General features: G+C 38.1%; 2 protein-coding genes across 4 annotated transcripts; one reads left to right on the plus strand and one right to left on the minus strand.

Annotated features, from left to right (window-relative positions):
* Positions 1-2767: 2767 nt before the first annotated feature.
* On the plus strand, positions 2768-21262 carry supt20h (SPT20 homolog, SAGA complex component). 3 transcript variants are annotated; one of them, XM_023342378.1, is made up of 24 exons: positions 2768-2893; positions 3371-3466; positions 3631-3666; positions 3802-3927; positions 4750-4885; positions 4974-5077; positions 5251-5367; positions 5463-5516; positions 6320-6459; positions 6612-6768; positions 8427-8483; positions 8585-8659; positions 9483-9652; positions 9731-9763; positions 9865-9976; positions 10098-10203; positions 13349-13507; positions 13809-14118; positions 14200-14315; positions 15069-15124; positions 15610-15720; positions 16726-16816; positions 17496-17584; positions 20269-21262. In XM_023342378.1, exons 2-24 carry the CDS (start codon positions 3464-3466, stop codon positions 20413-20415), a joined length of 2505 nt encoding a protein of 834 aa, XP_023198146.1. In that variant the 5' UTR covers positions 2768-2893; positions 3371-3463; the 3' UTR covers positions 20416-21262. The 3 variants fall into 3 exon arrangements, with proteins under 3 accessions (XP_023198146.1, XP_023198145.1, XP_023198147.1); XM_023342377.1 differs by lacking the exon at positions 2768-2893 and having other exon boundaries at positions 3373-3466; positions 4750-4876; XM_023342379.1 differs by lacking the exons at positions 2768-2893; positions 17496-17584 and having other exon boundaries at positions 3373-3466; positions 4750-4876.
* On the minus strand, positions 21184-25686 carry exosc8 (exosome component 8). The gene is made up of 11 exons (XM_005808434.3): positions 25636-25686; positions 25350-25386; positions 25167-25230; positions 24999-25072; positions 23799-23844; positions 23608-23713; positions 23471-23516; positions 23291-23387; positions 22800-22920; positions 22037-22143; positions 21184-21394 (listed from the first exon to the last, which is right to left on the minus strand). Exons 1-11 carry the CDS (start codon positions 25650-25652, stop codon positions 21276-21278), a joined length of 834 nt encoding a protein of 277 aa, XP_005808491.1. The 5' UTR covers positions 25653-25686; the 3' UTR covers positions 21184-21275.
* Positions 25687-26043: the final 357 nt, after the last annotated feature.

Genomic DNA, 26043 nt, shown 5'->3' on the forward strand with positions numbered 1-26043 from the left:
TATAACTGCACCACTGTGCCAGTAATAGCATGTTTAGCTTTGCTTGTGTGAAATATTATGTTCCAAATTTTTGAGGTAAGACTTTCTTAATGTCTGATCTCCTTATAGGATTGTTTACTTGCATTTTAATGCTTTTTGTGTACATTGACTTTATCAAATAGTTTCCAACGCTCCAGATGTTCAATATTATAAGATAATTTCTGCCAAACAAACAAACAAACAAATTATTGTCTCCACAGACGAGAACATGGAAAAAGAATTATTGTGAAAGAAGATGTCAGTTCAGCACGACACGACGGGTTCCCAGTGATGTTCTGGATGCAGAAAGTCGGAACCCAGAGAAATGGAGATGGCTTTTTCTTGCACGATACAGTCTATTTTTTATTTTTTATTTTATTTCACATGTAAATAAAGAGAACAATTTAACTTTACTTCTGTTCAGTAAGTTGTGTTGGTTTATTTTCTCATTTTTGGTCAGCAAGTCACTCTAACACAATAATTTTCTGCCACTGACTCAGCTAAGAAACTGGTTACCCACCCACAGCACGCAAAAGTGTTTAATATAAGCCAGATTCGTGTAAACTGAGAATTAAGCCTTTACTTAAAAAATGTCACATCTGACCTAAAGCCAGCCATGTTGTGTGTAAGGGATAAAGTAAATTTACAGGTCTGTGCGGTAGGGGAAGAGTGTTTATGCCTTAGGCATTCAACTTTGAAGTTCTGGAAGACACTTATAATGATGAGACTTTAAAAACATTGTACAAAAGTTTTGGTGAATTCTGAAGTTCACACTTCTGTCTGAGCCTGTTTTATACTTACATTTAAATACTTAAAGTCATTACATAAAATGCAGTAAGTAATACCTGTCTGTTACTCGTAAAAATTCTTCCCTCCTGATTCAGCTTAAAGAATCTGGTGTCCTGTTCTTCCCTCTACTGGTCAGTGAAGGAATTTCAACAGGCCTATATGGATTAGTCGTGAACTGGAAGTCTTAAAAGTTATGCTTAAGCAGATTTAATTAGTTGCATGAGATTTTGTCCTTCGGCAAATACTATATGCCACAGTAATAACGTCAATGTATTAATCTCTTTACCATTAGTCAGAGCGCAATAATTTTTTTTATCCATTGTGAACAAAAGAGTAATAAGAGGGATTGATTTTCAGCTGTTTACAAATTTGTCACAAATCCAAATCTAAAATTAAAACAGTAAAGGACTAATTTTCTTTGGTGCACCAAGCCTTATGAAATGCAGTGGTAGCTTTTGATTGACCTAATCATTTGTGATCAACTCCGCATTGCCAGAACATGCAAAATGAAAGGTATGGGATTTTTTTGACAAGTTTCTGTGATTTAGTTTCAGTAATTTATTTAGTCTTTGGATTATTATGATTTTTTTATACTCATCTGAAGCTCATTAATTAATCATCTTAGACTCTGGAGTACAACAAATTTTACAATGTGTCAGAGTAGAAATCCCACTCTTTATTCAGATTGAATAGAATTTTAGACCTACATTTAGAACTAAAGGCATGTCATGCAAGACCAAAAGAATTTGAATTTACAAGCAACAAAAGCAAAAAGAAATAAATATTCTTGACATAATGCAAAAAAGAGAATTCAGCATGGTTTTCAGTCAAACGTTTTATAAACATATTCCCTTGTGAATCTGTTAAGTATTCTGCATGTATCTGTAAACATTTAGTCTGGAGGACACTGGTTTTCAAAGGTTTTCATAACTCTTGAAATTTTTCAAATTGAGCACCTTTCAATTTATGCTATGAAAATTTAATGAGTATGGCACAACTATAAACCTACCAAATCATGGTCCATCTATCAGTAGAAACTCTTAGAAATGCCTAAGAGTTTCTACTTAGGAGACTCCTAATCATAAGAGTCTCATGATTAATTTGGTAAAGCTGCAGAGATTTAATCTGTTGACCAAACAGTCATTAGTTGTGCAGTCCACAGATCTAGGAAGAGTGGCAAAAACAAAACAAGTGCAAAAAGAAGACCATAACAAGTTCTATTTTCAATATGCCTTAATTTATGAACACGTGAAGGGAAGTGTTCTAGTGGGATGAGACTAAAATTTAACCATCAGGTCTACATGCAAAACATTGCATATGTGGAAAAACTGCATCATCCTGCAGGGATGTGTTTCTTCTTCAGGGACAGGAAAACTGATCAGAATTGTCAGAAAAAGAAACACGGTGAAATCCTGAAACTACAATAAACTTGAGACACTAATTGATGTTCCCCTACCAGCAAAGGAACCACCTTAAATATGCAAGAGCTATAGTGGAATGGTTTTGAACAAAGTATGATTATTCATATGTTACATGGAGACAGATGGTCTTCAGTGGTCTTATCTTCAATAAGAACTGAAGATGAGAACAGGGGCATAGTCAAAGACCAGACCCATAATGTATTGAGATTGGGGAAATGCATTATGGGAAATTCAAGTGGATAATAGTATTTAAGAAACTATGCTAAGGTTCCACTGTACTTCAATTGTGAGGGCGTAATTTATTGTTCATTACATTGAACAATGAGCAACTTCATGTGCCCATTTTGTATTATTTTGTTACTTTCATTCAATAGTATTATCAATTGGTTTGTCACCGACATGTTTCAAACGCATGTTGTAAACCTGGATGGACATGTAAAAAGAAAAACTGAATGAATTATTGATCAGGTATGGATCAGTTGTGAGGTATAGGTGCCGGCTGAGGCTCCTCCCACCGCTACTCAGACCGGAAGTTTAGCTGTTGTTGTCACACTGGAAGAAAATGGCTGCTGCTCCGACTTTTTTTCACTGAAGACACTGATATTTCCATTTCATTTTGTTTCATTGCACTGGGGGCTTTTCTCGACCGCTATGCAACCTCAAAGGCAAGTGCGTCCTGCTCACTGGCACCGACCTGTCTCGGCTTTGTTATGTCCCAGACTGTGTAGTGTAGCTTTTAACTTCAAGCTTGTGCTAGCGTTAGCCATACTAGCCTCAACGGTCAGGCATCACCGAGCTTGTTGCTGTTCAGGCACTCTCTCTGGACTCCATTCACTGTCACTGGAGTTTCATCTGACACATACATTTTATTCACTCCCGGCTACTTTCGGCGTGTATTTACTTTATTGTAGGATTTTAAGCAAAAAATAAAAGATGGAACAACTTAGATTACAGTTCGCTCGTCAGTAACCGTTGGTGTTTTAATATGTTGCAGCTAATTGATTGCCAGCAACACTGTTTTAGCATAAAGAATATGTGAACGACCCGATGGCCACTCTCAGTGCATAGATGTTTATCATCACTTTTCATGGGAGTTTGGTTTAACCGACTGCTTGCAATGTGTCTGCTGTTCTGCTCTGCAGGGTGTGAATGGTCACTCTAGGAAGGTGACAGTGTGGGGCAGAAAGGACAGCATCGGAAACTGTCACTCGCCTTGCAGCTGGCAGTGGACCACAATGGTAAATGCAATATATGAAGTTTCACTTCACCCACATATTTGCTTCATTTTTACTATAGCTGTTAATCAGATTGTAGCATTTCAGGGAGAAACCTCTCGTATGCTCTGATCTCAGGCTGTTTATACATCCAACTGATCTGTTTTTTTTAATTATCCACCTCAAAGCAACAAGTTCTGGAATATGCATTGGATCGAGCCGAGGTAAAATGTTATTTCAGCCATGCCTGTTTATATATTGGTGGAATAATGTATTTTTTTAAAAAGTTTTAGGTTAGCATCAATTCTGCAAAGCTTTCCTTATGCTTCGTAATTCAGTTTATTATTTGTGTGTTGTAGTACATTGTGGAAAGTGCTCGACAGCGACCAGCCAAAAGAAGAATCTCATCCAGCGGCAGGAAGAGTTTGTATCAGAAGCTCCATGAGCTCTATATTGAAGAATGTGAAAAAGAACCAGAGTTAAAGGTTTGTGTTTGGCTGCTTAACTCATAAATTAAATATTGAATAAATAAATAAGTTAGAATACCTATTAGAATTTATTTATTTTGGTAATTTAATTCAAAAAGTGAAACTTATATTACTTGATTGATTAGGCAAACTTGTATATCTCTTAATTTTGATGATTAAGGCTTACAGCTAATGAACTCTAGGATTAACAGTAGCTCAGAAATTTTTAATATTGAACACAATGATTTTTTTTTTAAATCATGAAGGAAATCTCAGCCTCATGATTGGCTGTTCTTGACAGTTTCAGTTTTCTCAATGCTGTGCCTGTTCCTGTTGCTTATGTACGTTTCCTTTCCACTTGGCTTTACATTAATATGCTTGGATTCAGCACTTTGTAAATGGTCAGCTAATAATAAGCACTAATGGTGTCTGAATTTTAAAATAATGTTTGTCATCATTGTAATATATAGCATAAAAATACATGAAATTATTCAGGAATTGTCCTATAGGATTGCAGTTTTCTAAAATAACTGCAGCCATGTAATCATTATTTACTTGTGCCAAGCTGAGTGTGTTGATGCTGTTTTTTTGTTCAGACTGATAGAATTCTTCCTTCACATTAAAATATGTCAGGCTATATACATTTTTGCACCTTTTTAAAATGCACATATTATGCCATTCCAAAAGACCCATTACACATATGCCACAAGTTTAGAGCTGCTTGAAAACATCCACCTAATTTTGTAAAATAAAGCAATATCTTGTCCTTTAGGTTGTACGGTATTCCAGAAAATAGTTCCAACATTCCCTGAGTAGGTCTTTTCCCGTCTCTTTTTGCAGAATCTGAGAAGAAATGTGAATCTACTAGAAAAGCTGGTGTCTCAGGAGTCTGTATCGTGTCTGGTGGTCAACCTGTACCCTGGGAATGAAGGCTATTCGCTAATGCTCAGGGGCAAAAATGGATCCGGTAAAACTAGTTATGTAGAGTTTTTTTTTTTTTTTTTTTACCTCTACATGTATGTAATATAGTGTTTCTAACCAGATCGTTTTGTTCTGCTGTCTAGACTCTGAAACCATCCGTCTCCCATATGAAGAAAGAGAGCTTCTGGAGTACCTGGATGCGGAGGAGTTGCCTCCCATTCTGGTGGATCTGTTGGAGAAATCACAGGTGTGTGAGCAGAGTGGATCCTGCAGTAACAGCTTCACATTGAAACCATATAAAGGAGGTGGAAAAAGCAGTGATGCACAGTATTTTCTAAATTTCTGACATAATTAGTTTAGGTATTCTCTTAAATACCTAACTGCTAGTTGCTGACTGCTGATTCGTGGGTTGTGTCTCAGGTGAACATCTTCCACTGTGGGTGTGTAATAGTCGAGGTGAGAGACTACAGGCAAGCTGGTAATACAAAGATCCCCACCTATCAGAGCAGGCACATTCTTCTGCGGCCAACCATGCAGGTAATTTACTGACTGACATAATATGATGTTAAGTTATTGCTGGAACATTTTCTGACTGTTATCCAGAAACTAAAACAACTCTGTTTGCCCTGCAGACTCTAATCTGTGACGTGCATGCCATGACCAGTGACCACCACAAGTGGACACAGGTAAATGACCATTCTAGGTGATAGAGGTGATGGGTGATAGTTGTGAATGTTGGTCTCCTGTTATCACTATCATGCATCTCAGTCTCTTGTATCCTCGGGTTAAAATGCAGCCTCACAGCTACATTCTTCGTTATATAGTCAGGCAGCAAAATCTGAAGTAGGATTTTGTTTTGTTAGTAAAATTCTGAATGTTTTTCTTAAAAACACATTTTTTTCAGTACCAGAAAACAGAGCCTATGTCACTGTTCTAGAATCTTTAATTGCATTACGATTACTGACATTAATATTGTCTGTTTGGTTTTTGTGTCCTTTGCTGTTTTATGCTTTTGCATAGATGTATTTTTAATTATTACTCCTTTTTCTTCAGTTTTTAAATAAATAATAATCTAAAAGCTGTTATGTTTGCCAAGATGGTAATGATTTTTTTTTTAAACTTTTTTACTCTGCATTGTCACCTGTATTTGGTAGACGTTAGCAAGATCACAAAGTTTGTATGTCTTGCTTTGATTTTATTGTAAATACAAATGCCTACCTTTTTTCTGAAAATAGTTGAAATTGCTTCAAGATTTCTCTTTCAAAGCGGAGGAACTTTCTAATCAATTCCCATTTGTTTCCACGTGCAAAAAACTCCCTTTTTTAAATTCTAATACTGATTAGAAAGCTTTCTGTTCTGCTATTTTTATTTGAATAAAGCACATGTACTATAGATGTATGTTGTCATTCTAACCACTTCTCATGTTTCTGGATTATTTTTGAAGCCGACTCAATTGTTGGCCTTTTCTCTCGTTTCTTCCCTGCTGTAGGATGATAAATTGCAGCTGGAGAGTCAGTTGATTTTGGCCACAGCTGAACCTCTGTGCCTGGATCCTTCCATTTCTGTTACTTGCACAGCCAACCGTCTGCTCTACAACAAACAGAAAATGAACACTCGCTCGATGAAACGGTACTGAGTACACTCGACGGAGTTGGCAGGAGCTAAGCTTGGTTTTAGTCATACAAGGGGAAATCTTAAACAATGGTTATTAAAAGTGAAGCCATGGGATTGTGAAAAGAAAACAGGAAAATAATGCAAACTTTTGTTTATCTGTTTTGTAGGTGTTTTAAGAGGCACTCCCGGGCTGCTTTGAACAGGCAGCAGGAACTATCTCATCTGCCCGTGCCACCACAGCTACGACTCTACGACTACCTTCAGAAGAGGAAGGAAAGGAAACCTGCTCCTGTCATAGACTTAAAAATCTCAAAGGTTGGAAATGTAAGTTGATGGTTATTCCCAATCAGTTTCTCCAAATACATCAGTTTTCTCCTGCAGCTTAAAAGCAGAGATGCTAAGAATTTGGAAATTATATTTATTGAGCACACATGATATGTATGTGTGGGTGCAGTTTCTGTAATACAGGCATTTACTGGCAAAATGATTAGGGTGATATTATGAATTCTTTAACATCATATGGGAAAAAATGCTATTTATTTTGTTGCATGTTTTTTTTTCTCTAAACACTTACTGTTACTATAAATAGCAGTTGTTCCTTACCTTAACTCTTACATTTCCAAAAGGCCATTAACATTTCCAATATGTTTCATGACAAATGGAGATGGAAAGGTTGAAAGGATAAAATGTAGCAAGTTAGCTGTACTAAAATTGGCCTTTCTGTTATCTGCTGAAACTCTTGCTCTCTCTTGTAGCCTGAATGAAGCACAAAACTGTCTCAAATAGGGTGCCCCCAATAAATTGACCCCGATTTCCTTAATTTTGAAAAATCTGTCATTAGTAATGGCTCTCTTATCCACTGATCTAATCTAGCTCTGCAAAGATATGAAAATCAGCCACTGCTCCCTTTTGTTCTGTCGTGAGGAAGGGCCAATTGAAAACATCCGTCCACCTGGTCACAGCCGCATGTGCTTGTTTAACAATAGTCACCCCACTGTTGCTATATAAATCAACTTTTCAGATTAAAATTTGGCCAAAAAGTGGCAGGTCAGGCTTTATAAAGATCAGTGATCGGCCAGAAAACTGCAGTCGGTACAGCCTTAGTCCCAACATGCAGCAGAAAATATACTTCTCTTTTAAATAGATTCTGTCATCTCTGTGGTTTAAGTATGGCTAACTTTGACATTTTTTACGGTACACATAGAGAGTAACTTGGTTTACACTTAAGGCAAAGACTGGATTTTTTAAATTTCGAGCCGCCGGTCCACTGATGGAACCAATCATGCAGAAAATCTGTTTACTAGCTAATTTCTCTGTGCAGCTCTTCTTCCAGCCTCCTTGTGACACTGTAATTGATTATGTGGGTATAAAAAAATTGTTAAATAAATGGATGATTTTTAGGTTTGAAGACCATGAAAAGGAATTCATACCTAACAGGCTAATCATGGTTGTTGATCTTCCAATATTTCTCACAGTTTTAAAATGTGTCTGGGTTCCTTATCCAGCTGCGTTATGAATCACCCTTCATAAACATTCAAACCAAAGAATGCATCTGAGAAATCAATTTGTTAGTCGCTTTAATGCTTGTTTCTCCCTGCATCTGTTGTTGGTGTGAGTTTAATGGTTCTCTGTGTTATTTGTTCCTTTGGGCATTTCCACACCTGTTTCTTGGAGATACTGCAGTGTACTAGTACTAAATTCAGAGATTGTTTAATTTATATTTTTACTCAAATCTGTGAGCCAAAATTAAAGCACCACTAAAAATATGTTATAGCCAACATTATTATGGTTGTAATGATTGGCATGTCATCTAGGCACAGCAGAACTAATTGCTGCTTTTCTGTTTTTAAATATAACATTAAATCTTGGAATACTTTAATATTAGATCATGCTATACATATCAAAGAATCTCATATCAAGCCAAGCCTAACCCAGAGTTAACATCTCTGTTTATTGTCATCTGTGCCTCTCAACATTCACAGTGTGTCGACATGTGGAAGCAGAACAACTGCCAGCTAACAGTACCGAAGGAGATTGATGTAAGTAACATGGGATCATTAAAACGCTACTGTAAAACTAAAGGATGATTTGTTCAAATGAGGGCCCAGCCATCTTGATCTTTTTTGTGGTTCTTCTGTAGGTGGAAAAGTATGCCGTGGTTGAGAAATCGTTGCAGTTGGGAGACGCTCAAACCACTGTGATCTGGCCTGCAGAAGTAAGTTTGGCTCTTGCATTTAACACTCCCTGAGGATGAAAAGCAATACTGCCTGTGTGCTGTCAGAAGAAAAAAGCTGCAAGAGCTTGTTAAAAATGTTTATGGCCCCATTAAAAACCAAGTTAATTATTTTTGACCGGCTATATTGTGCAACATGACCACACAGTATCTTTAGTGTGCATAAAGGAAATAATAAAAACAGGAACAGTTTGGAGCTGTTTTAAATTTCACTCCTGCTTCTACTAATCTCCTTAGAAAAGCCTGAGTGTTGTTTTCCATGGACTGCATTGTTTCTTCTTAGATATGAAGTTTCTACAAAGTCTGGAAAAGTATGGAATATTTTTCAAGTGTTTACTAGGTCTTCATGGATGCTGAAAAAGTATCTTCCATGCATTGTTCCAGCTAGACATCTGTCCATTTATTCCTGTATTCTTTAATTTTTTTTTATTTCCTTTTTTTATGTTGTTTTTTTTTTTCTTGCTTTTATTTTGTAATTTTGTATTTAGACATAGAAGAAAGAAAATCGAGGAATTTAGATATAAAAATGTTCTACTTCCTCATTTTGGAAGGTCACTGGAATAAAATTAGATATTTTTAAGAAATTGAGGCTAAAATATAGAGACCACCTAGTATGTTTTTTATAATCAGTCAAGAGTGCAAGACAATGAAATCATTAAACACATTTCCAGATCAGATAATGTGTAAATAATTAAAATGTGGCTTTGCAAAGACAAGTTATCAGATTCACATGGGACAGCATGTCAAAAAAGACAAAAGTCTGTACTTTTGTGGATGAAATGACATTGGGGGTCTGTCTAAACAGGAAGTTATAGATGACTACACATTTGAATGTGAAGTGGGCGGCCAAGCTCAGAGAACCAAGGTGTCCATCTTCCAGTCGATGGGGGACCCGCTGGTTTATGGGAAGATCTACTCTGCTAAAGAAACAAAAGCAGAGGAGGACAGCCCAGATTTAAAGCTTATACATCCAACGTAAGGATACAGCATTAAATAAATTTTTCCTGACATAATTGGATTGTAAGTAATTTATTTTCATTGTTGAATTTGCAGTTTCCTCATAGGGTCAAAGATCGATGCAGAAAGGTCAGTCTCATCTTTAGTGTGTCGATTGTTCCCTAATCCTGTCATACAGTTTTTTTAGTGCACTTTTAAATAATTCTGTACATTTTTTATCTGTTTCACAGGTTTCTTACCCAGTACAAAGGAGTCTATGAGAAAGATGTGAAGTGTGAGGTCAGGATGTCCCATAACTCAGGCAACGTGGGACAGGGGCCTCTGTCCCCCAGCAAAGATGAGGCAAGAACCTTCCTTCCTTTGAGAGTTTGTAGCTATTGCTTCATTAAGACCAACTGAATTGGTTTTAGATTATGTGATGTCTTGGTTAGACCTTTATGATTTACCATGATGTCATCTGCAGGGTGATGGTATTTCTCCTCTTGTACAGACGTCTGTGTTAGGAAAAGGGGTGAAGCATCGACCCCCTCCCATAAAACTGCCTTCAGGATCGGGCAGCAGCTCCTCAGGTACGTCCCACATGGTTCCTACCAACTCTGGAAAATTCTGGAAATTAATTTTACGTATTTTCAAGGTCTGGATTAAGTAAGCAGAAAATTGAGAAATTTGTATTTTGTGTTTTTCCCAGTCTCATATGCTAGATTTTTTTAGTCCATTCATCTATCTGCTTCTCCATCACCTATACATACATTATTCATCCATCTGTCCATCATTCTTCTGTTTATCCAGCCTTTCATTGACACATCTAATATACATTTGTTAGTAATCTAGTAACTTTTCCAACTATCTATTTCTCCACACATCTGTCATTATCCACCCTTTGTCTATATTTTTTGTTTCTTCCTTTCTATTTTTCTTTTCATCTTTCTTTCGCATTGCATGCTGGGGTTTGGTGGTTGGGCGTGTGGTGAGTGGAATAAGAGATACAAATGTTTTTCTTTCTGTTTGTTTTTATGTCTGGATTGGTATTTGTTTTTGCAGTTTGGTTTCAACAGTAGTGCTTTTTGGTTACTGGTTGTGTTTTTTCCTGCAGGGATGGTGTCCTTAAAGACACCGTCCCTATTATAGAGAGATAGAGTAAGAGTGGAACATGGAAATATTGCATATGCCTCTCTTATGACTAAAGGGGTTGTTGTTTTTGTCAAGCAGCCCAAGTTGGTTTCTCAACTTGCTGAAAGTGGAATTGCAGTAAATGATGAGTTTATTAAAAATTCCCTTTTAGCTGTTCCGTCCACCCGGATTACTCTGTCCAGAGTTCAACCCTTTGTAAAAACAAAGCACTAGTGCAGGAGCATATGTGATTCAGAAGAATAGTTTGGGCTAGAGGGATTCCAAACTTAAACATGTTCAATCTCTGCGTAGATAGGTGTTTATGTTCTTGGATTCACCAACCCAATCATTAGATTTTTCTTTCCATGGTAAACAGGAGGAAGGGATTTTATGTGGTTTAAGCAAGCGTGGGTGTTTTGAAGTATTTTGAGTGTGAAGATGTGGGACAACTAAATGTATTATTAATTTAGTATGCCACAGTAAGGGAAAATAAGGCAGAAAAACTGTTGAGGAACAATTCAAAACCACTTGTTTTCTTTTTCCCCACTCTCTGCGTCATGTACGCGACACACAGTCCCATTGCCATAGCAACTGACTGACAACAACGCCACTGATGTATCAGGATTCACACCAAAAAACACAAAAACATTTCCCACACAAAGAACAGAACATTCATCTTGTTGCAGTATTATGTTTTCATTTTTGATAACTATTTTATGATTGTTATATTAACAATCACTTATTAATATAAGTGATTGTCTAAACACAGCAGTGGTAGCTTAGTAGATTAGCTAATTTAAACTTCTTCTCTACTGATGATCTGTCAGTTCGTATGTGGGTCGTGTTTTCTTTTTTTTTCTTTAACTGAACCGAAACACGAGTTCCGCAGCACAATTTTGCGCGTTATGCTGATAACTTGATAGAAAAACCAATAATAGTCATCATTGGCAAGCAATTGTTTGCCTTCCACACAGAGCTGGAGGGCGGGATCTTCCACACGTGACGCCATGCTGTGTCTATGGATATTACATCTGAGACTGCTCTTTTCAGACTGCAAATTTCTCAAAAGCTGTTTGGTGGATGTGGATACTTTTGGTTGCCTTTGGCTCGGCTGCTTTTCCGGAAAGCTACACGTCTTGGACTGGACAAGCATCTTTTTATGTCAGAAACATCAGAGCTCGATCTGACCTTGTTAGCACATTTCTGTTGCTCAGTAATTGATGCTTAGAGAACCTTAAAAGTTTTCTGGGATTCTGATCCTAGACCTGACATGTGGATTTTGGAGGAACCATTGTTCTATAATGACTTTGTTACACAAGACTGATGTCGGCCTCCACAATAAGGACTAAATTTGTTCAAGCTGGGTTTGTGAAACTTGGTCACCTTTCAAGAATTTCAATGAAAAGGGTATGCAATACTTACATCAAATCTATCAGATTTCTGAAGAGGATTACGGAAGTAGTCTGGCAGTCCGCACCCGTGCCACTTAGAGTATTAGATGAAAACAGTGCTCTAGTTAACCAGTGGAACAATGAATATAAGTACATATTTCCAGTACTTTTAGTCACTCCAATCTTTGATTGTTTGTATAATGAGAGTAGATTGCTTCTTTCTCTGAAAATGCCTGTGTTGGGAGCTCTCAGTTCCTGTGGAAAGAAGCAGCTCTGTCAAAGCTGCGCTCTCTGGCTGGTGTCAGAGAGTTGAGGTGGACTCAGATTTTTGGATTGTATCTTACCCCTAAAAGATGAAAGATCCTGTATAAGCTACCTGCTGAAAAGCGGGTTGGTGACCTCCAGTGGAAGATTATATATGGTCAGTATCTATAAACCAATGCAGAGCTCACTTTGGCCCAATTGCTCGGGAGGAATGTTCTTTTTGCAGACATCAAGTGACACTGGAAGATTTGTTTTTGTCTTGTTGAATGTTAAAAAGCTGGTTTAGGATTTTTCAAGACTATTTGGAAGTTCCGAGTGAACAATTTTCTACAGCTGTTGTTGTTTGTGGTCTTTAATTCTCTACTAGTAAAAGTAAGATTCTTGTTTTACTTAATTTCCTTTTCAGAATGGTAAAGTTAGCAATTTGGAAAACAACAGTCCAATCCTGTTTGGACAAAATTGGACTGTTGTGATGAATAAATATGAGTTAAAGGTCTCTCTCTCTCGATTTCTCTCTCATTCTTTCTTTGTTTATTTCTCTCTGTCCTTCCTTCATTTGAATACATAATTAACAGGGTTAAATGCTTACTAACTTTAGTTATTTTACTATTGTTTTTCAAGTTACTCTTCATTTTAACAAGTACAAGTGTGTCACCAGTGGAAAAAGAGAGTTAATCCAGTCTTTGTCACAAAAACAATGAACAGCATATGATGTCTTAGTTTTCTCAGGTTCCAGTACACAAACATGTCAGTGGGAGTTTGCGCTACATTTGTAAGAAAGAGGTGAACCTTCCGAAATCACCAACTTAAAACTAAATGTTTACCAGATGTTTTCTACTCCTAAGGATCAAAGCACCATCTGGGATTGTTAGTACCTAACTTAGGCTTTATAAAGGGTTAAACAAAGCTTTCTGAGCACTTATATAAAGAGTGCTGATCTTCTTTCTAGGTAATCCGTATAGTTCGCAAACCACGAGTGGTTTACTAAAGTGTCCTACGCCGCCACCTCCAGCCAAAAGCCAGACTCTGAACAGGAAGCACTCCATGGAGCTGGGCCAGGTAGGCCTGCTGTCACCTGCCTCCCTCTCTCCGATGGGCTCCACGCAGAGTGAGTACTGCCAACTCTGACTAACTCTTGGGCTCAGCGTGAGCTGTGCTGGAGCGTGCTCCGCCAGCTTGTCTCCCAGCTTCCAAGTTTAACAGATGTGAATTTTTTATGACGAATTCTGATGGATTACCCCAGCAAGAGACCAAATCTCAAGAAATTTGGAAAAATATGGGAACAAGCTTGAGACCTTTGGGAAATGTTGGAATTTTTTAATACATATCATCTTGTCACTAAATAGTCATAAAAAGACTTCTTACTAAGCCTCATATTTTTTCTGGACATATTTTTTTCTCCTCTTCAGGATCGGGAACCCCTAAGCCTTCTACTCCCACACCCACCAACACACCATGCTCAACCCCTCACCCTACCGATGCGCTCTCCACGCCCCTCTCAGTGACCCCTACCCCCTCGGATCCTGCCATGGTTCAGAGCCAGTCACAAGCTCCCCTGCTTACACCTTTCGCCCAGCAACAACTGGCTCTTAGCCAGCCTCTACCTGTCATGTCCATCCCTCTTCCCACCATGGGGACATCAATCACCACAGGATCCACCTCTTCACAAGTTATGGCAAACCCAGGGCTCAACTTCATAAACGTGGTCAGCTCTGTCTGGTAAGAAATAAGTAGCACTGGATGCCTTGTCATATGCTAGTCATTGTGTGTTCTAGTATTGATTTGGCATTGTCTCTGTAGCAGTCCCCAGACTTTAATGAGTGGCTCCAACCCAATGCTGGGTCCAGGTCTTAATTTGAGTGGAATCCTGCCACCTGCAGGGTTGATGTCCACCATGCAGTCCGGTGCCCAGACTGGTAAGCACTCACTGGCACAAGTGCTCTAACTTATTGTAGACACATATTAGGAGTGGTTCCTAATATTAAACATTCAAAAATCAGACAGGACTGGGTTTCAAATTTTTTTCTAAACTTAAAATTATTCTTTTTTAAAAAATATCTGCTTGACAAACTGCAATACCAATGTTTCACCAGTGGGTGTCATAGTACCTCATGTCACTAGTGAAGTCAGACTGAATAATTTGTTGCTTCAGCAGTTTCATGCCAGTAAACTGAACAACAGTTCAGGCACACAACCAAAGATTTTCCTACAACTCTTTAATGAAAAAAGAAATTGGCTAAAAAAATAGTTCCAAAATAATCGTAATTAGGAATGCATCGATATCAGCTGATGTGAGTCATTTGGTAATTTTTTTTTATATATATAGATGGAAGCTTGCAATGCTACAAAAATATTATTATTAATCAGTTACTGCATTAAACATTCTGATCCTTTCTGTCCAATCTTTTTTCTTTGCGTCCCAAAACGTAGCAACATAAAGCACTTACTGTAAATAAGAATTTTTTTACTGTCAATGTATACTCAAAATGAATAACATTGTAAAACAATCCTGCTTTATCCTATGTTTATATGTAATGTTACATATATGTAACAATCAATTTAAAGATGTCACAAGGATCTAATAATAACAGTCAACAGATAAGTTTGTGCTAAGAAAGTAAAAAGCATATTAGTTGTTTATGCTGTTGTGTGGTTCTGGTTTGTTACAGGGAGTCCTTTTGGTCTGAACAACAGTGCTGGACTGAGACCGCTAAACCTGTTACAGGTAGGCCTCTCTCAGTCATTATAAGGAGCATGTTGATGGATTTTTCCTCACCCTTACCTTTGTTGCCACGTGATGTGTGAACCAGTTGCACAGATTAAACTTTCTTTTATTCCCTTCCATCTCATTGCATATGCAAAGCAGAAAGTACCATGCTTTTTACTAAAGTAACATTTTATACTCAATTGGAAAATATTATTGCTATTGTCTGACTGGAAGTGCTTAGTCTTTTCAGGGGGAATAGCAGTAAACTAGAAGAATCCCTCTTTTGAATCCAGTTTAGTTCTGACTATTTCTTTGTAGGAACAGTCTAAGTTGGGCTCCTTTTTAACTCTCCCATCTCCTTCTTCCTCCCTTTTCCATCACATGTACACTATTTCCCTTCCTCCCGTTCTGTCCTCCCATCCTCCATTCGTCCTCAACTCCTTGTGTTTTACTCCCCTACTTTTTTGTGTGCGTGTCGGTATGTCCATGTTATTCATCTCCAGATCCCCCCTGGTCCTTACATCCTTAACTCTCTGCAGCAGCAGCAGCTGTCCCAGTTCTCCCCACAGCAGAGTCAGTCAGCTACGTCCAGTCCTCAACAGCAGGGGGAGATGGTGAGACACTGATATTTAAACACGCACTGCCAGCAGTAAAGACTACACAGTCAAAGATGTGCAAAATATGTTGGCTAGAACCTGTGACTTCTACTACAATAGCAACATTTGAAACCAATTTCCAAACCAATTTCATCATGGTGGTGGCATCATGATGATGTGGGGATGCTGTTGTTGATCTGGATTGACGGGAGATGGATGAAGCTGAATACATGGGAATACGGGACAGGAACTTTTTAGAAGCTGTTTTGCAAAAGAAACCAACCTAAACATGCAGTCAGAGCAACAATTAAATGTTTGCAGAAATTATATTTATGTGACAGAATGACCCAGTCAAAGAAATATAACCATGAATCTATTTCAAGTCTCCATCCATTCTGACTGAGCTCAGGCTACTTGTCAAAGAATAATGGGCAAGAATGGTTTTCTCTAGACTGTTTGCAACACACATTTCAGCAACAAGGCGCTTCAAAGTGCTTTACATGATAAAACTTAACATACGTAAAAATTGTAGCTGTAGTTGCAAGAAAAATTTCATCTATGAGATATTGTTGTGGGAGCCTGGAATACAAATACACACCACACTTTTCAGATTATTTTTTAAAAGAAGAAAAAACCATTCCCATTTTCTTTCCATTTCACAATCCTCTGCCAAAGCATGAACTTTAGTTACCTGTTCATGCTTAAGTAAGGCATGCCCCACAGCATGATGCTGCCACCACCATGTTTCAGATTTTCAGATTGGGGACGTTATATTGACATTTTTTAAGTCTCTTTCTTCAACTTCACAGTTAGGCCTTATATTATGTCAGTCAGATAAAATATCAGGGAATATGTTGAAGGGAAAAGTTTTGTAAATACTTTTGTGAGGCACTGTATTATTATTTCTACTTGCACATCTCCTCTACGTTTGCTCTCTTTTTGTAAAACACACATGTTTGTGATTGTACAGGTTTGTCTCTGTTGTCAGCTGCATGTAATTTTACCTGCTATCTGTCGTTTCAGAGCGACCAAGGATCCGATCAGAGTTTAGGAAACCAGCAGACGGCTGTCATCAATCTCGGGGTTGGAAGCTTCATGTCTCCACAGACAGCAGGTAGGAGCCACACCGACTCACCAACACAGCAGCACACACTTCTTCTACTCTCAATCACTATGTTAACCTGCTTCCACACAGATGACACCATCACACTCACCACTATGAATCAGACATGATGTGTTATTGTTTTTATGATTGTATTTACTGCTCATAATATGTAAATAACCATGATCATTTTGTTGAAGTTAGTTATTGTTCTTCTCTTAGAGGAACGTGTAAAACTGGCAGGAGAGACTCAACTTCCCCCTCTTCTCTGCTACATTCTCTCTTTTTTTTCATTCCTCCCTGTTATTTTATTTGATTTTTTTTGCCTCCACACTTTTCCCCCGTTCTGTATTGCCCTCCTTCCTCTCAAATCACTCTGTTCCTTTACGCCTTAACTCCCCACCCAATTCATGCTATTTGCCCATAATCCATGCACATGGTAATTTTTAATGTGCTACTGGATTCCCTCCAATGTTCCACCTTTTTGCCCTCTTGTTTCATCTGTCTGTGTGGTACTTTAACTGAAACTGCACTCTCTCCCCTCCTCATCCTCACCAATGTTTTCCTCTTTGTGCCTATTCTCTCCTCACACTTCACCCCCATGTCTCTTTCTGACCTCCTTCTCATCATCACCCATTTCCTACTTGGGGTTCCCCATTCTTCCCATTCCTCCTCCTCCCCCTCCCCTTAGTGCTGTCCCAGTTGGGCTGTGGGCTGGACGGGTCTGGGCCCCCGCTGCCTTCTCCAAGGCTTCAGCAGCAGCACCAGCCACAGATTCAAGTAATACAGCAACATTAACATTCATATACACTCAGAGAGGTTTGTAGGAAGCGAACACAGAGACAGGAGCAAGCAGCCAACTGTCTGTGGCTTTATTCACCAGGCAGCTGTTTGTTTTGCTGTTCTGTAAACTTTGAGGAAATAAGAGAACACATGATTTTTTTTAATGTTTCACATTCTAAAGCAGGCAATTTGTTTCTTTTTTTTTTCAATTGTTTTGCATAGAGTGCATTGAAAACGTATTCATACTCCTTAGAATTTCTTGACATTTTGTCACGTTAGAACCACAAAAGCCCAACACAAACTAGTGCATAATCACAAACAGATATATTGTTTTCGAATTTTGGCACAAATAAAAATCTGAAAAGTCTGGCATGCATTTATTTTCAGACTCCTTTCCTCTGACATCTCTTAATAAAATTCAGTTCAGCCTGTAGTTTGAGGAGTTACTTGTGTTGTAAATGGTCTACTGAAATCCAGCTGGTTTTTAAAGACCTTAAAAGTTGGAAAGCATTAGCAAACAAAAAGCCTTATGAAAACCAACAACTGTTCAATCCGTCATCTTGAAATAAAATGTGTATGAAACAACTACAACCCTACCAAGATGTGACGATCCACCTGACTGTCAGGCCAGGAAAGGACAGTGTTAAAACTACAAGCAGCCAACAGCACTGTTCTGATCTAGAGTTCACATGAGACAGTATGTTGACAGGACCCATCCACTCCACAAATCTGGTGTTTGGAAGAGCTGCAAGAAAAACATTGTTGAAAGAAGCCAAAAGAAGTCTGTTTAATGTTTGCCTCAAGCTATGTAGGGAATACAATTTGTATGTGAAAGAAGGTGTTCTGGCCAAATAAGACAAAAATTACAATGTCTTTCCTTTATTAAAGACAGAGTTGATTGGAAAATGATACTAAATGCAGGAAAATCTGTTTGAAAATGAAAAATGTTTGATACCTTGGCTTTACCGGATTGTACATTTATGTATGTAAATTGGTGGTAAAAAAATAACTAAGCTGAAATAACACAGTCGGAACAGAAAACTGCAGTGAAATAACAAAGTACAGAGCTTCATCAAACCGAGAATCTGTTGCCAGATTTAAAATTTGCTGTTTAAAAAATGCTTCCCTTATAATCTGACTGAGCTTTATCTGTTTTACATAACAGAGTGAGCAAAAAATAAATTTTTCTGAATGCGCAAAGCTGGCAGAAGCATACACATAAACCATGGGGCTGTAACTGCAACGAAAGGTGGTTTGACAAAGTGTTGAATCGACGGGAGCGTGTGCTTGCCAGACTTTTCAGATTTTTATTGGTGAAAAATGTTAAAAATCAAGAATCATTTTCCTTCCACTTTACATTTAATGCCTACGCCTGACGTGTCAAGCTCAATGCTTGTAATATGTGGCCCACAATACAATATAACATGGGGTGCAAGATGATATCATAAAATTATTATTTACAGCCTTCCTGTATTGTACTTAAACCAAATATACCACATGGTCCATAATTCACTACAACAGCTAGTTACTCGATGGGGTGCACATAAGTGCTGCTTGTTGGAACGCCAGAGGAAGAAAACAGTGATACTTCCCACTTTACCAAACAATGACTAAGTCAGCCCTACTCCGTCCTCAAGTGAGGAGCGAGTTCATACCTTCTTTGCTGATCTAAGCAAAGAAAAAAAAACCTGGAATCGTTTTACAATCCATGAAAAATGCATTTACAAACATCCAGATGGATTTTATAGAACTGCAGAGTGCCAGCACTATCAAAACCAAACAGGTAATAAAATTCTGCTGTAACTATCGTGTGCTTTACATCAAAGTTCGGTTGAAAAGAAAAATAGCAAAAGTTCACCTAAAACAGAATACCTTTTCAAAGCACTAAGTACATTTAGAATTTGATAACACCTAAATGTTAACAGAACAAGTTACATATCGCATTTTAGTCCAAAAGACGCACGAAACATTAAGCACTAGATTTTTTGGGGTGTGTTCTTTCCTGGTAATTTTCATCCAAACATTCTCAACTTAATATGTTTTAGATCTTTCTGCTGTGCTTTGTTTTGGGGTTTCTCCCAACAACCCACATATGTCAAAGCTTATGGCACTTCCAATGGCAGCAACTAACAGCGTGTCAGACCAGAAGGCAGGCATGGTCTAAAACAGCATTTAGCAGTGAGATGTTCAGTTCATCTGTGCTGGCGCAAAACTGTTGAAAGGTTCCTGTGATCATAGGCTGATAGGCTGCAGGCATGAATGGAAGGGTTTTCCTCTCTCTCGGTTGCTGGGCTGCATGTTTGTCTTCACTGAGATCACAGCCAATAATGTGCATCTCCAGACACAACTGGTGCTGCTTGACTGCATCCTGCCTCACTCCCAACACTTCCTCTCCCTCCCTTCTGAAAACCATTAACCTCTCTTCTGTATTTCTCCGCACACTCCTCTTGTATGTTGTGCAAACCGGCCTTTAAGTCAGCTTCACTAACCCTCGCTAACATGGCACAAAGCATATTAGAGACGATTCAGTTTCAAGTGAGGGAGGCTGCTTCGCGTCAGGGGCAGTTAAAGTGTTAACCAATGCCAGACATGTAGATTAAGAAGCTCTCACTTTTTGTGATTATTCAGCTTAAAAACAGTGAGACTTTTCTGATTTGTTTGTTTACTTTTTTATTGAACAGTTGCAATTCTTGCAGCACCAAATGCAGCAGCAGCAAATGGCTATGGGAGCAGCGGTTCCTCAGGTGGGAGCGCCACGGCAACATACCGGCAGTCAGCCAAGAAGTAAGAGGAAGAGGAGCACGCCACAGCCCCTCCCAAAGTCATAGCAGACAGAAGTCACACTAAACCCCCAGCCCTACACACACACACAAGGACATGAATGATCTATACTGTGCTGTTTGTCTGCCTCACTTTTAAGACAGCAGACAAAAGACTTGTTTATGCTTTTTCTATCTGATAAATTTGTATGTATTGGTTCTCAGAAGTTTTGGAAAGCCAAAACGTCCACTGTGGAGGATCAGGTTTTTACAACAGGGACTACTTTTCAAGTGAGATGGTCCAGAAGAAGGTGGGTCTGGTAAGCAACGGGCATCCGTGGTTACAATGTCCTGTTAGGAAGACATTTTTTTTTGTGAGGACTGAGAGGAGCCCGGATGCACATTCTCAGGAGGATTTTGCACGGGGCCGCCTGATCCTCCTGCCTCTGCTTTGTTGACCCTCCAATTCCCCTATCCCAAAATAAAAAACCCCAGTAGATACTGCCCTTTAAGCACAGATACAAGCTGAGCTTATATTGACACCAAATCCTCCATGTAACCATGACGACTTTGTGAGAATGCAAACCTGATCTTGGGAGTATTGCCTGGGGGCAGCTGTCTACCTCTCAGTCTGTTGGAAGTGTTTCTTCTGTTAGCGGTTCCAGCAAACAGGACTCAAGATCAACATGCAAGACAAGGTGTACTTTTTGTACAGCATATTTTGAAAAAGGTGTCACCTTTTAATAAGTCCAGGAGCCATGAGCATATTCTTTACATGACATCAGCTGAGCGTGCGCGAGGCATTTCTGGACACTGAGAAATAATTTTTTAAGCAGCCTTTGTCATCAGTTTTATTGTTATTAAAAAAAGAATATATATTGACAGTGGAAAATACAGCTTTTAGATATAAAACGTTGTCTTGACTGTTTTTATTTTGCTGTCTTCACACTGTCTAGAACCTTGTCGATGAGTTTGTGGATCTCTCTCTGCCGGGCTGTTGCTCGGGTGATGCAGTCCTGCAGCTTCTCTCTTGAAAGTGATGATCCACCTGAGCCACAAAAGGTGTTGATTAGCTTTTTTATATGTCCTTTCATCTTTATAAAACCTTGAGATGCATATTTTTTTATGTAAAAATTCTAGATTCGCTCACTATAAATTGATGATAAATATTTTTACATCAGGCAGGCTTTGAAACATGTTGTCTACAACAGGAAGTAGGAAACAAAAAAGCAAGAATAGGACAGAACAGAATGAATGATGAGAAAAGAAGGAAGCAATAGAGGAGAGCCAAAGGACACAAAATATGGAGAGAAGCAGAACAAGAGCAGAGGTAAAGAAAGAAGGTTGGATACAGTAAAAGTGAAAGGAACAAATAAGTAAATGAAGGACAGAAAAGAATAGAATAGAATAGAATTCAAGGGGAAGTAGGGGAAGTAAAGAAGTATTGGAGGACACCAAAATTAAGAGAATGCAATGGGGCTTAAAGTCTGAAAAAACAAATATTTTTCCAAGCTCAATTTTTTTATTCCATTCTCAACCAGACAAATATTGAGTTCAGATGTAAAATTTTAGGTGAACAACAATTATACTTCATTTTTGAAAAAAAAAACAGTCATAACATTCTTGAACTGAGCAGCATTTCTATTCCCAGTCCTGTATGTTGAAAGAGTCCCTGCAGGCTGCATCTCACCTGGTTTATGTACAGAACAGAGACGACCCTCCTCATCTGTGACCACAGTGAGGTGAGCGGTTGACAGACTCTCCTCCTCAGCTGTGGGGTCTACAATCAGGATAGAGCTGAGCAGAGGGAGCCAGGAGGTGCAAAATAGACATGGGATGTAACAGAATCAAAGATCACATATTTAAAAAGAAAAAAATTGAAATCACAAATTTTTAACTTAGCATTCCTGCAGTTCCAAATATTGTAAATAAGATATCAAAGAAAACTGGAGTGGCCAGTTTTTGTCCCATAAGGGTAAAGCTGTTTTAAAAGTGCTGTTAAGATAGAATGGAAACATATAGCACCACTAATTAGTAAGCTATGTATTAGCTGGGTATAGCAATGTTAGCTTGCCATGAAGTAACTCTTCATGAAGTAACATGTTACTCTTCATGTTACTTCATGAAGAGCAGAATGGGAAATGGTATATTTTTCTCAAGGACCTGTGAAGTACAACAACATTTTTATTTAAAGTGTCAAAATAGTTTTTCTATTATGCAAAACAAGATAACTATAGTATCTAACTATGTTAGAATAGAACCAGCAAAATATATTTCCTATTTTAATTAGTATCAATTTGATTATGTTATTAATGTTCTTATTTGTTTACATACATACCACCAAACTGGTGTTTTCTCTTTAGACCATCATGTGTATTGGTTATTCTTCTCATATGGGATTACAATTTATGTAAATTATGGACAAAAAAAAGTTTTTTACTAGACAAGCTTACTCATCAAAGACGCAAAAGGAAGCACTGGCGGGATGTTTGTGAATACGAAGCCTTTGTCGCTTTTCCAAATTCACCTCTGGTGAACATGTCTCTTTGTTCACGGTGACTTCTGGGAGCTGTGCTGTAACAAGAGCAGGAAAGGTTTAGTCAAAGGCTCAGACAATTCACTACATAAAATCATTTGAAAAAAAGCCAGCAGCACTGTATGACAGGCAGGTATAAAGTTAGTTTTATAGATGATGTGCCAGATAGATGAAATAAATTATTTTTTAAAGAGATGGATGAATTATGTTGTGCCTTGCTGATACTAAAGTTTTCTCTGATTGGTCAATTACGATTGGTTGATGTGTTTATGTACTAAAATAGAACGTTTTTAGTTTTGATCAATGGAAAATCAGCTGATTATGATCCCTGTCCAACTGATTGGTGCATCTCAAGCATTCTTTCTTTATTTTAGTTCCCTCCAGTGAAGTTGATGTAGAATCACATACTGTTCTTCAGGGCAGCCAGCAGGGCGATAATACAAGCGTCCAGAATGTTCCCGTCATAGTCGAGACACATAATGTCACAGTAGAGCACCCAACAAAGCTGCAACAACAACAAAAAAATCATTATTAATGATTTATCACATAAAACAATTAGCACAAGTGTGCTCATATTTCTCAAGCTACCTTTCCTCTGTCGACGCATAAGTCCTCTGCTTTGATCACCTCAGAGCTGCGGCGCACACACATCACAGATTAGTGAAAACACAGACAAGCGTTTAGGCAGTGAACACACACACACAGTTGTGACATGTTGGTCACACCTTTCAATAACGTCAGCAATAAACTGGCTGGCAGCCTGGGCCTGTTCTCCTGGTGGACCCGGCCGAAAGCGGGACGAACACAGAGGAGGCAAATCCACGTTGGGCACTGAACATAAACATGTAAGGTTCATTAAAAACCTTGTTAGTAGTATTACAAAGGGATTTTCTACATGAGAGTATGTGATACTTGCCAATGTAACCTTTACCAGGGGCATCTGCTGTGGGGTTAGCCAGCTCCTGCACAAAAACAAGTTGTGAGATCTTTTAATGAGAAACTAATGGAAAATTTAGAACCAAGATGGTCGGACTTGATTTTTAAACTTTATTTAAATTGTGGTCAATTTCTTCACCAAAAATGTACTGTATGGTAATAAAAACACAGCTGGATAGTGAAGAATGTATCTCCACTGCAGAGATTCTGAAAATACATTGTTAAAAGCACACTAAAGTAAAAACCTCATTCTTTGAATGTGTTTTAGTTGATGACAGCGGTGAAAAAAAAAGTAAAGCCTTTCAGCCGGCATTAGTAAACACTGTGGTGGATAAAAAATTTGACAGATCTTAATATAGATTCTGAAAGATTCAAGTTGCAAGTGTGTTCAACTGTAAGCATCTAATTCAGAGTTTGGCTCCAATGAGTGGTGAAAGAGACTGACATGGATAGCAATGCAAATGTTTATTTTTAGTATTTTAACTGACACATTGTTTTACTGTTTGAATTTTTCTATCCGACTTGTTTTTGTTCATACTACCAACTCATAAAACAAGTAAATTATTTGTTTTACTTGTATTAGATGGTCAAAGTCTGTTAATTAAGTGAATCAGTCTGACGTCAGAAATTGATTAAATGACAATTTTCAGGGTTTTTTTTATTTTTTTATTCTTATTGTCATTAAAAATAATTTTGAAGTCATAAGCTTAGCAGTAAACATAGGGGAGGAAAATGGTAGGGTTGGACTCGTTCTATGATAATAATTTTAGGCATAACCATGCCCTCACCGTCTTCACAACAAACGTCAAATGTTTTATTGTTGTCAATTTTTTCTGAAAGTCATGTTGTGTTCTCATTTTAGCTCAGACTTTTAGCTGAGCAAAAAAGAATAGCAGAAAACATAAATGCCTGTACTTAAAAGATCATTTGGCCCATGTCTGTTGTGATGTCACCAGACGCATGGTCATGTTGAAGCTCGGAAATATTTATTTTTATCATAGATCTACAAAATTTCCAAACAAATAAAAAAAGCTAACCATGAAGTCCTGTTCTGTTGTTGACAAACTTTCCCTAAGGTGAGCTGGACTGATGTTACAGATCAAGTCTAGATGCTACCATTAAAAATACTTTTTTTTTTAAAGAAAATAAATTGTAAAACTCGGAAGTGTTGTGTCTGTACCGCTTTGATTCCGCAGATAATCGTTGTGTTTCCTATCTTCACCAATGCCGAACCATCTGCTGTGGATATGGATCCTGAAATAAAAGCGAAATATAGAATGTGCTCCCAAAATATTCCCTTAGGCTTATATATTAGTAAAAGTGGGTCAAAACCAGCAGCTCGTCTTACCAATGTTCAGTGTTGTGGTTCTGAATTCAGACAGCTCCCGTCCATCAGGTCGACAGTTTTCTTTCTGGATCGGAAACAATTACAGATTGAGTTTTCACATGAAATTTGTTCATGTGAAAATTCAATTTATTGAATCAGAAGATCGGTGACAATCATGAACTGAACATGGAACATTTCACAAACCAAAAAGCTTCTGTGATACTCCAGAGGTTCCGCAATCCTATAGGTAAGATGGAAACAACATAACAAAAACATCACTACTCCGTACATGCATTAAACTATATCAATAAAATGAAGTGGAGAGGCAATGAAAAACTGACAGAAGCTCCTCGTGTTCTATATTTATCTAAGAATCAGACGACGAACACATTTAATTTGCCGCTGTTTTTAAATAATTTCATACGCAAAAAGAAGCTAGAATAAAAGAGTTGCATTTGTAAATAAAAATGAAATATTTGAACAATCTTACTTGAACCCAGTCGCCATGATGTTTTGGTTAACCACGTGGGTTTATACTACGGTGGCCGGTTGGAGGAAGAGCACTTAAAAAAAAAAAAAAGAAAGAAAGAAAGTGGGCTAATGGTGCAAGTGCTCTCCACTGAATGTATTTACAAACAAGAATTGGGTGCGCAAGTTTGGGTTACTTCTGACTATAACTGAATGGAGGGGAAGATTGAGCACGATTCTCTAACAAAATGTTTAATTAATCTCTTGCTAAAGGTGCACTCATTCTGAAAAAATAAATTGCATTGTAATGAGATAAATTAAACAAGAATTACACTCTCCAAGAATTGCGCTCAGCAGTAAAAGCTGTATTGCCTTAAAGCAATTACCGTATAAATAATTGCCGTCGTTTCCACCTTTTACCAGTAGGTGG

Source organism: Xiphophorus maculatus, chromosome 11 (genome assembly GCF_002775205.1).
Source record: "Xiphophorus maculatus strain JP 163 A chromosome 11, X_maculatus-5.0-male, whole genome shotgun sequence".
NCBI lineage: Eukaryota > Metazoa > Chordata > Actinopteri > Cyprinodontiformes > Poeciliidae > Xiphophorus > Xiphophorus maculatus.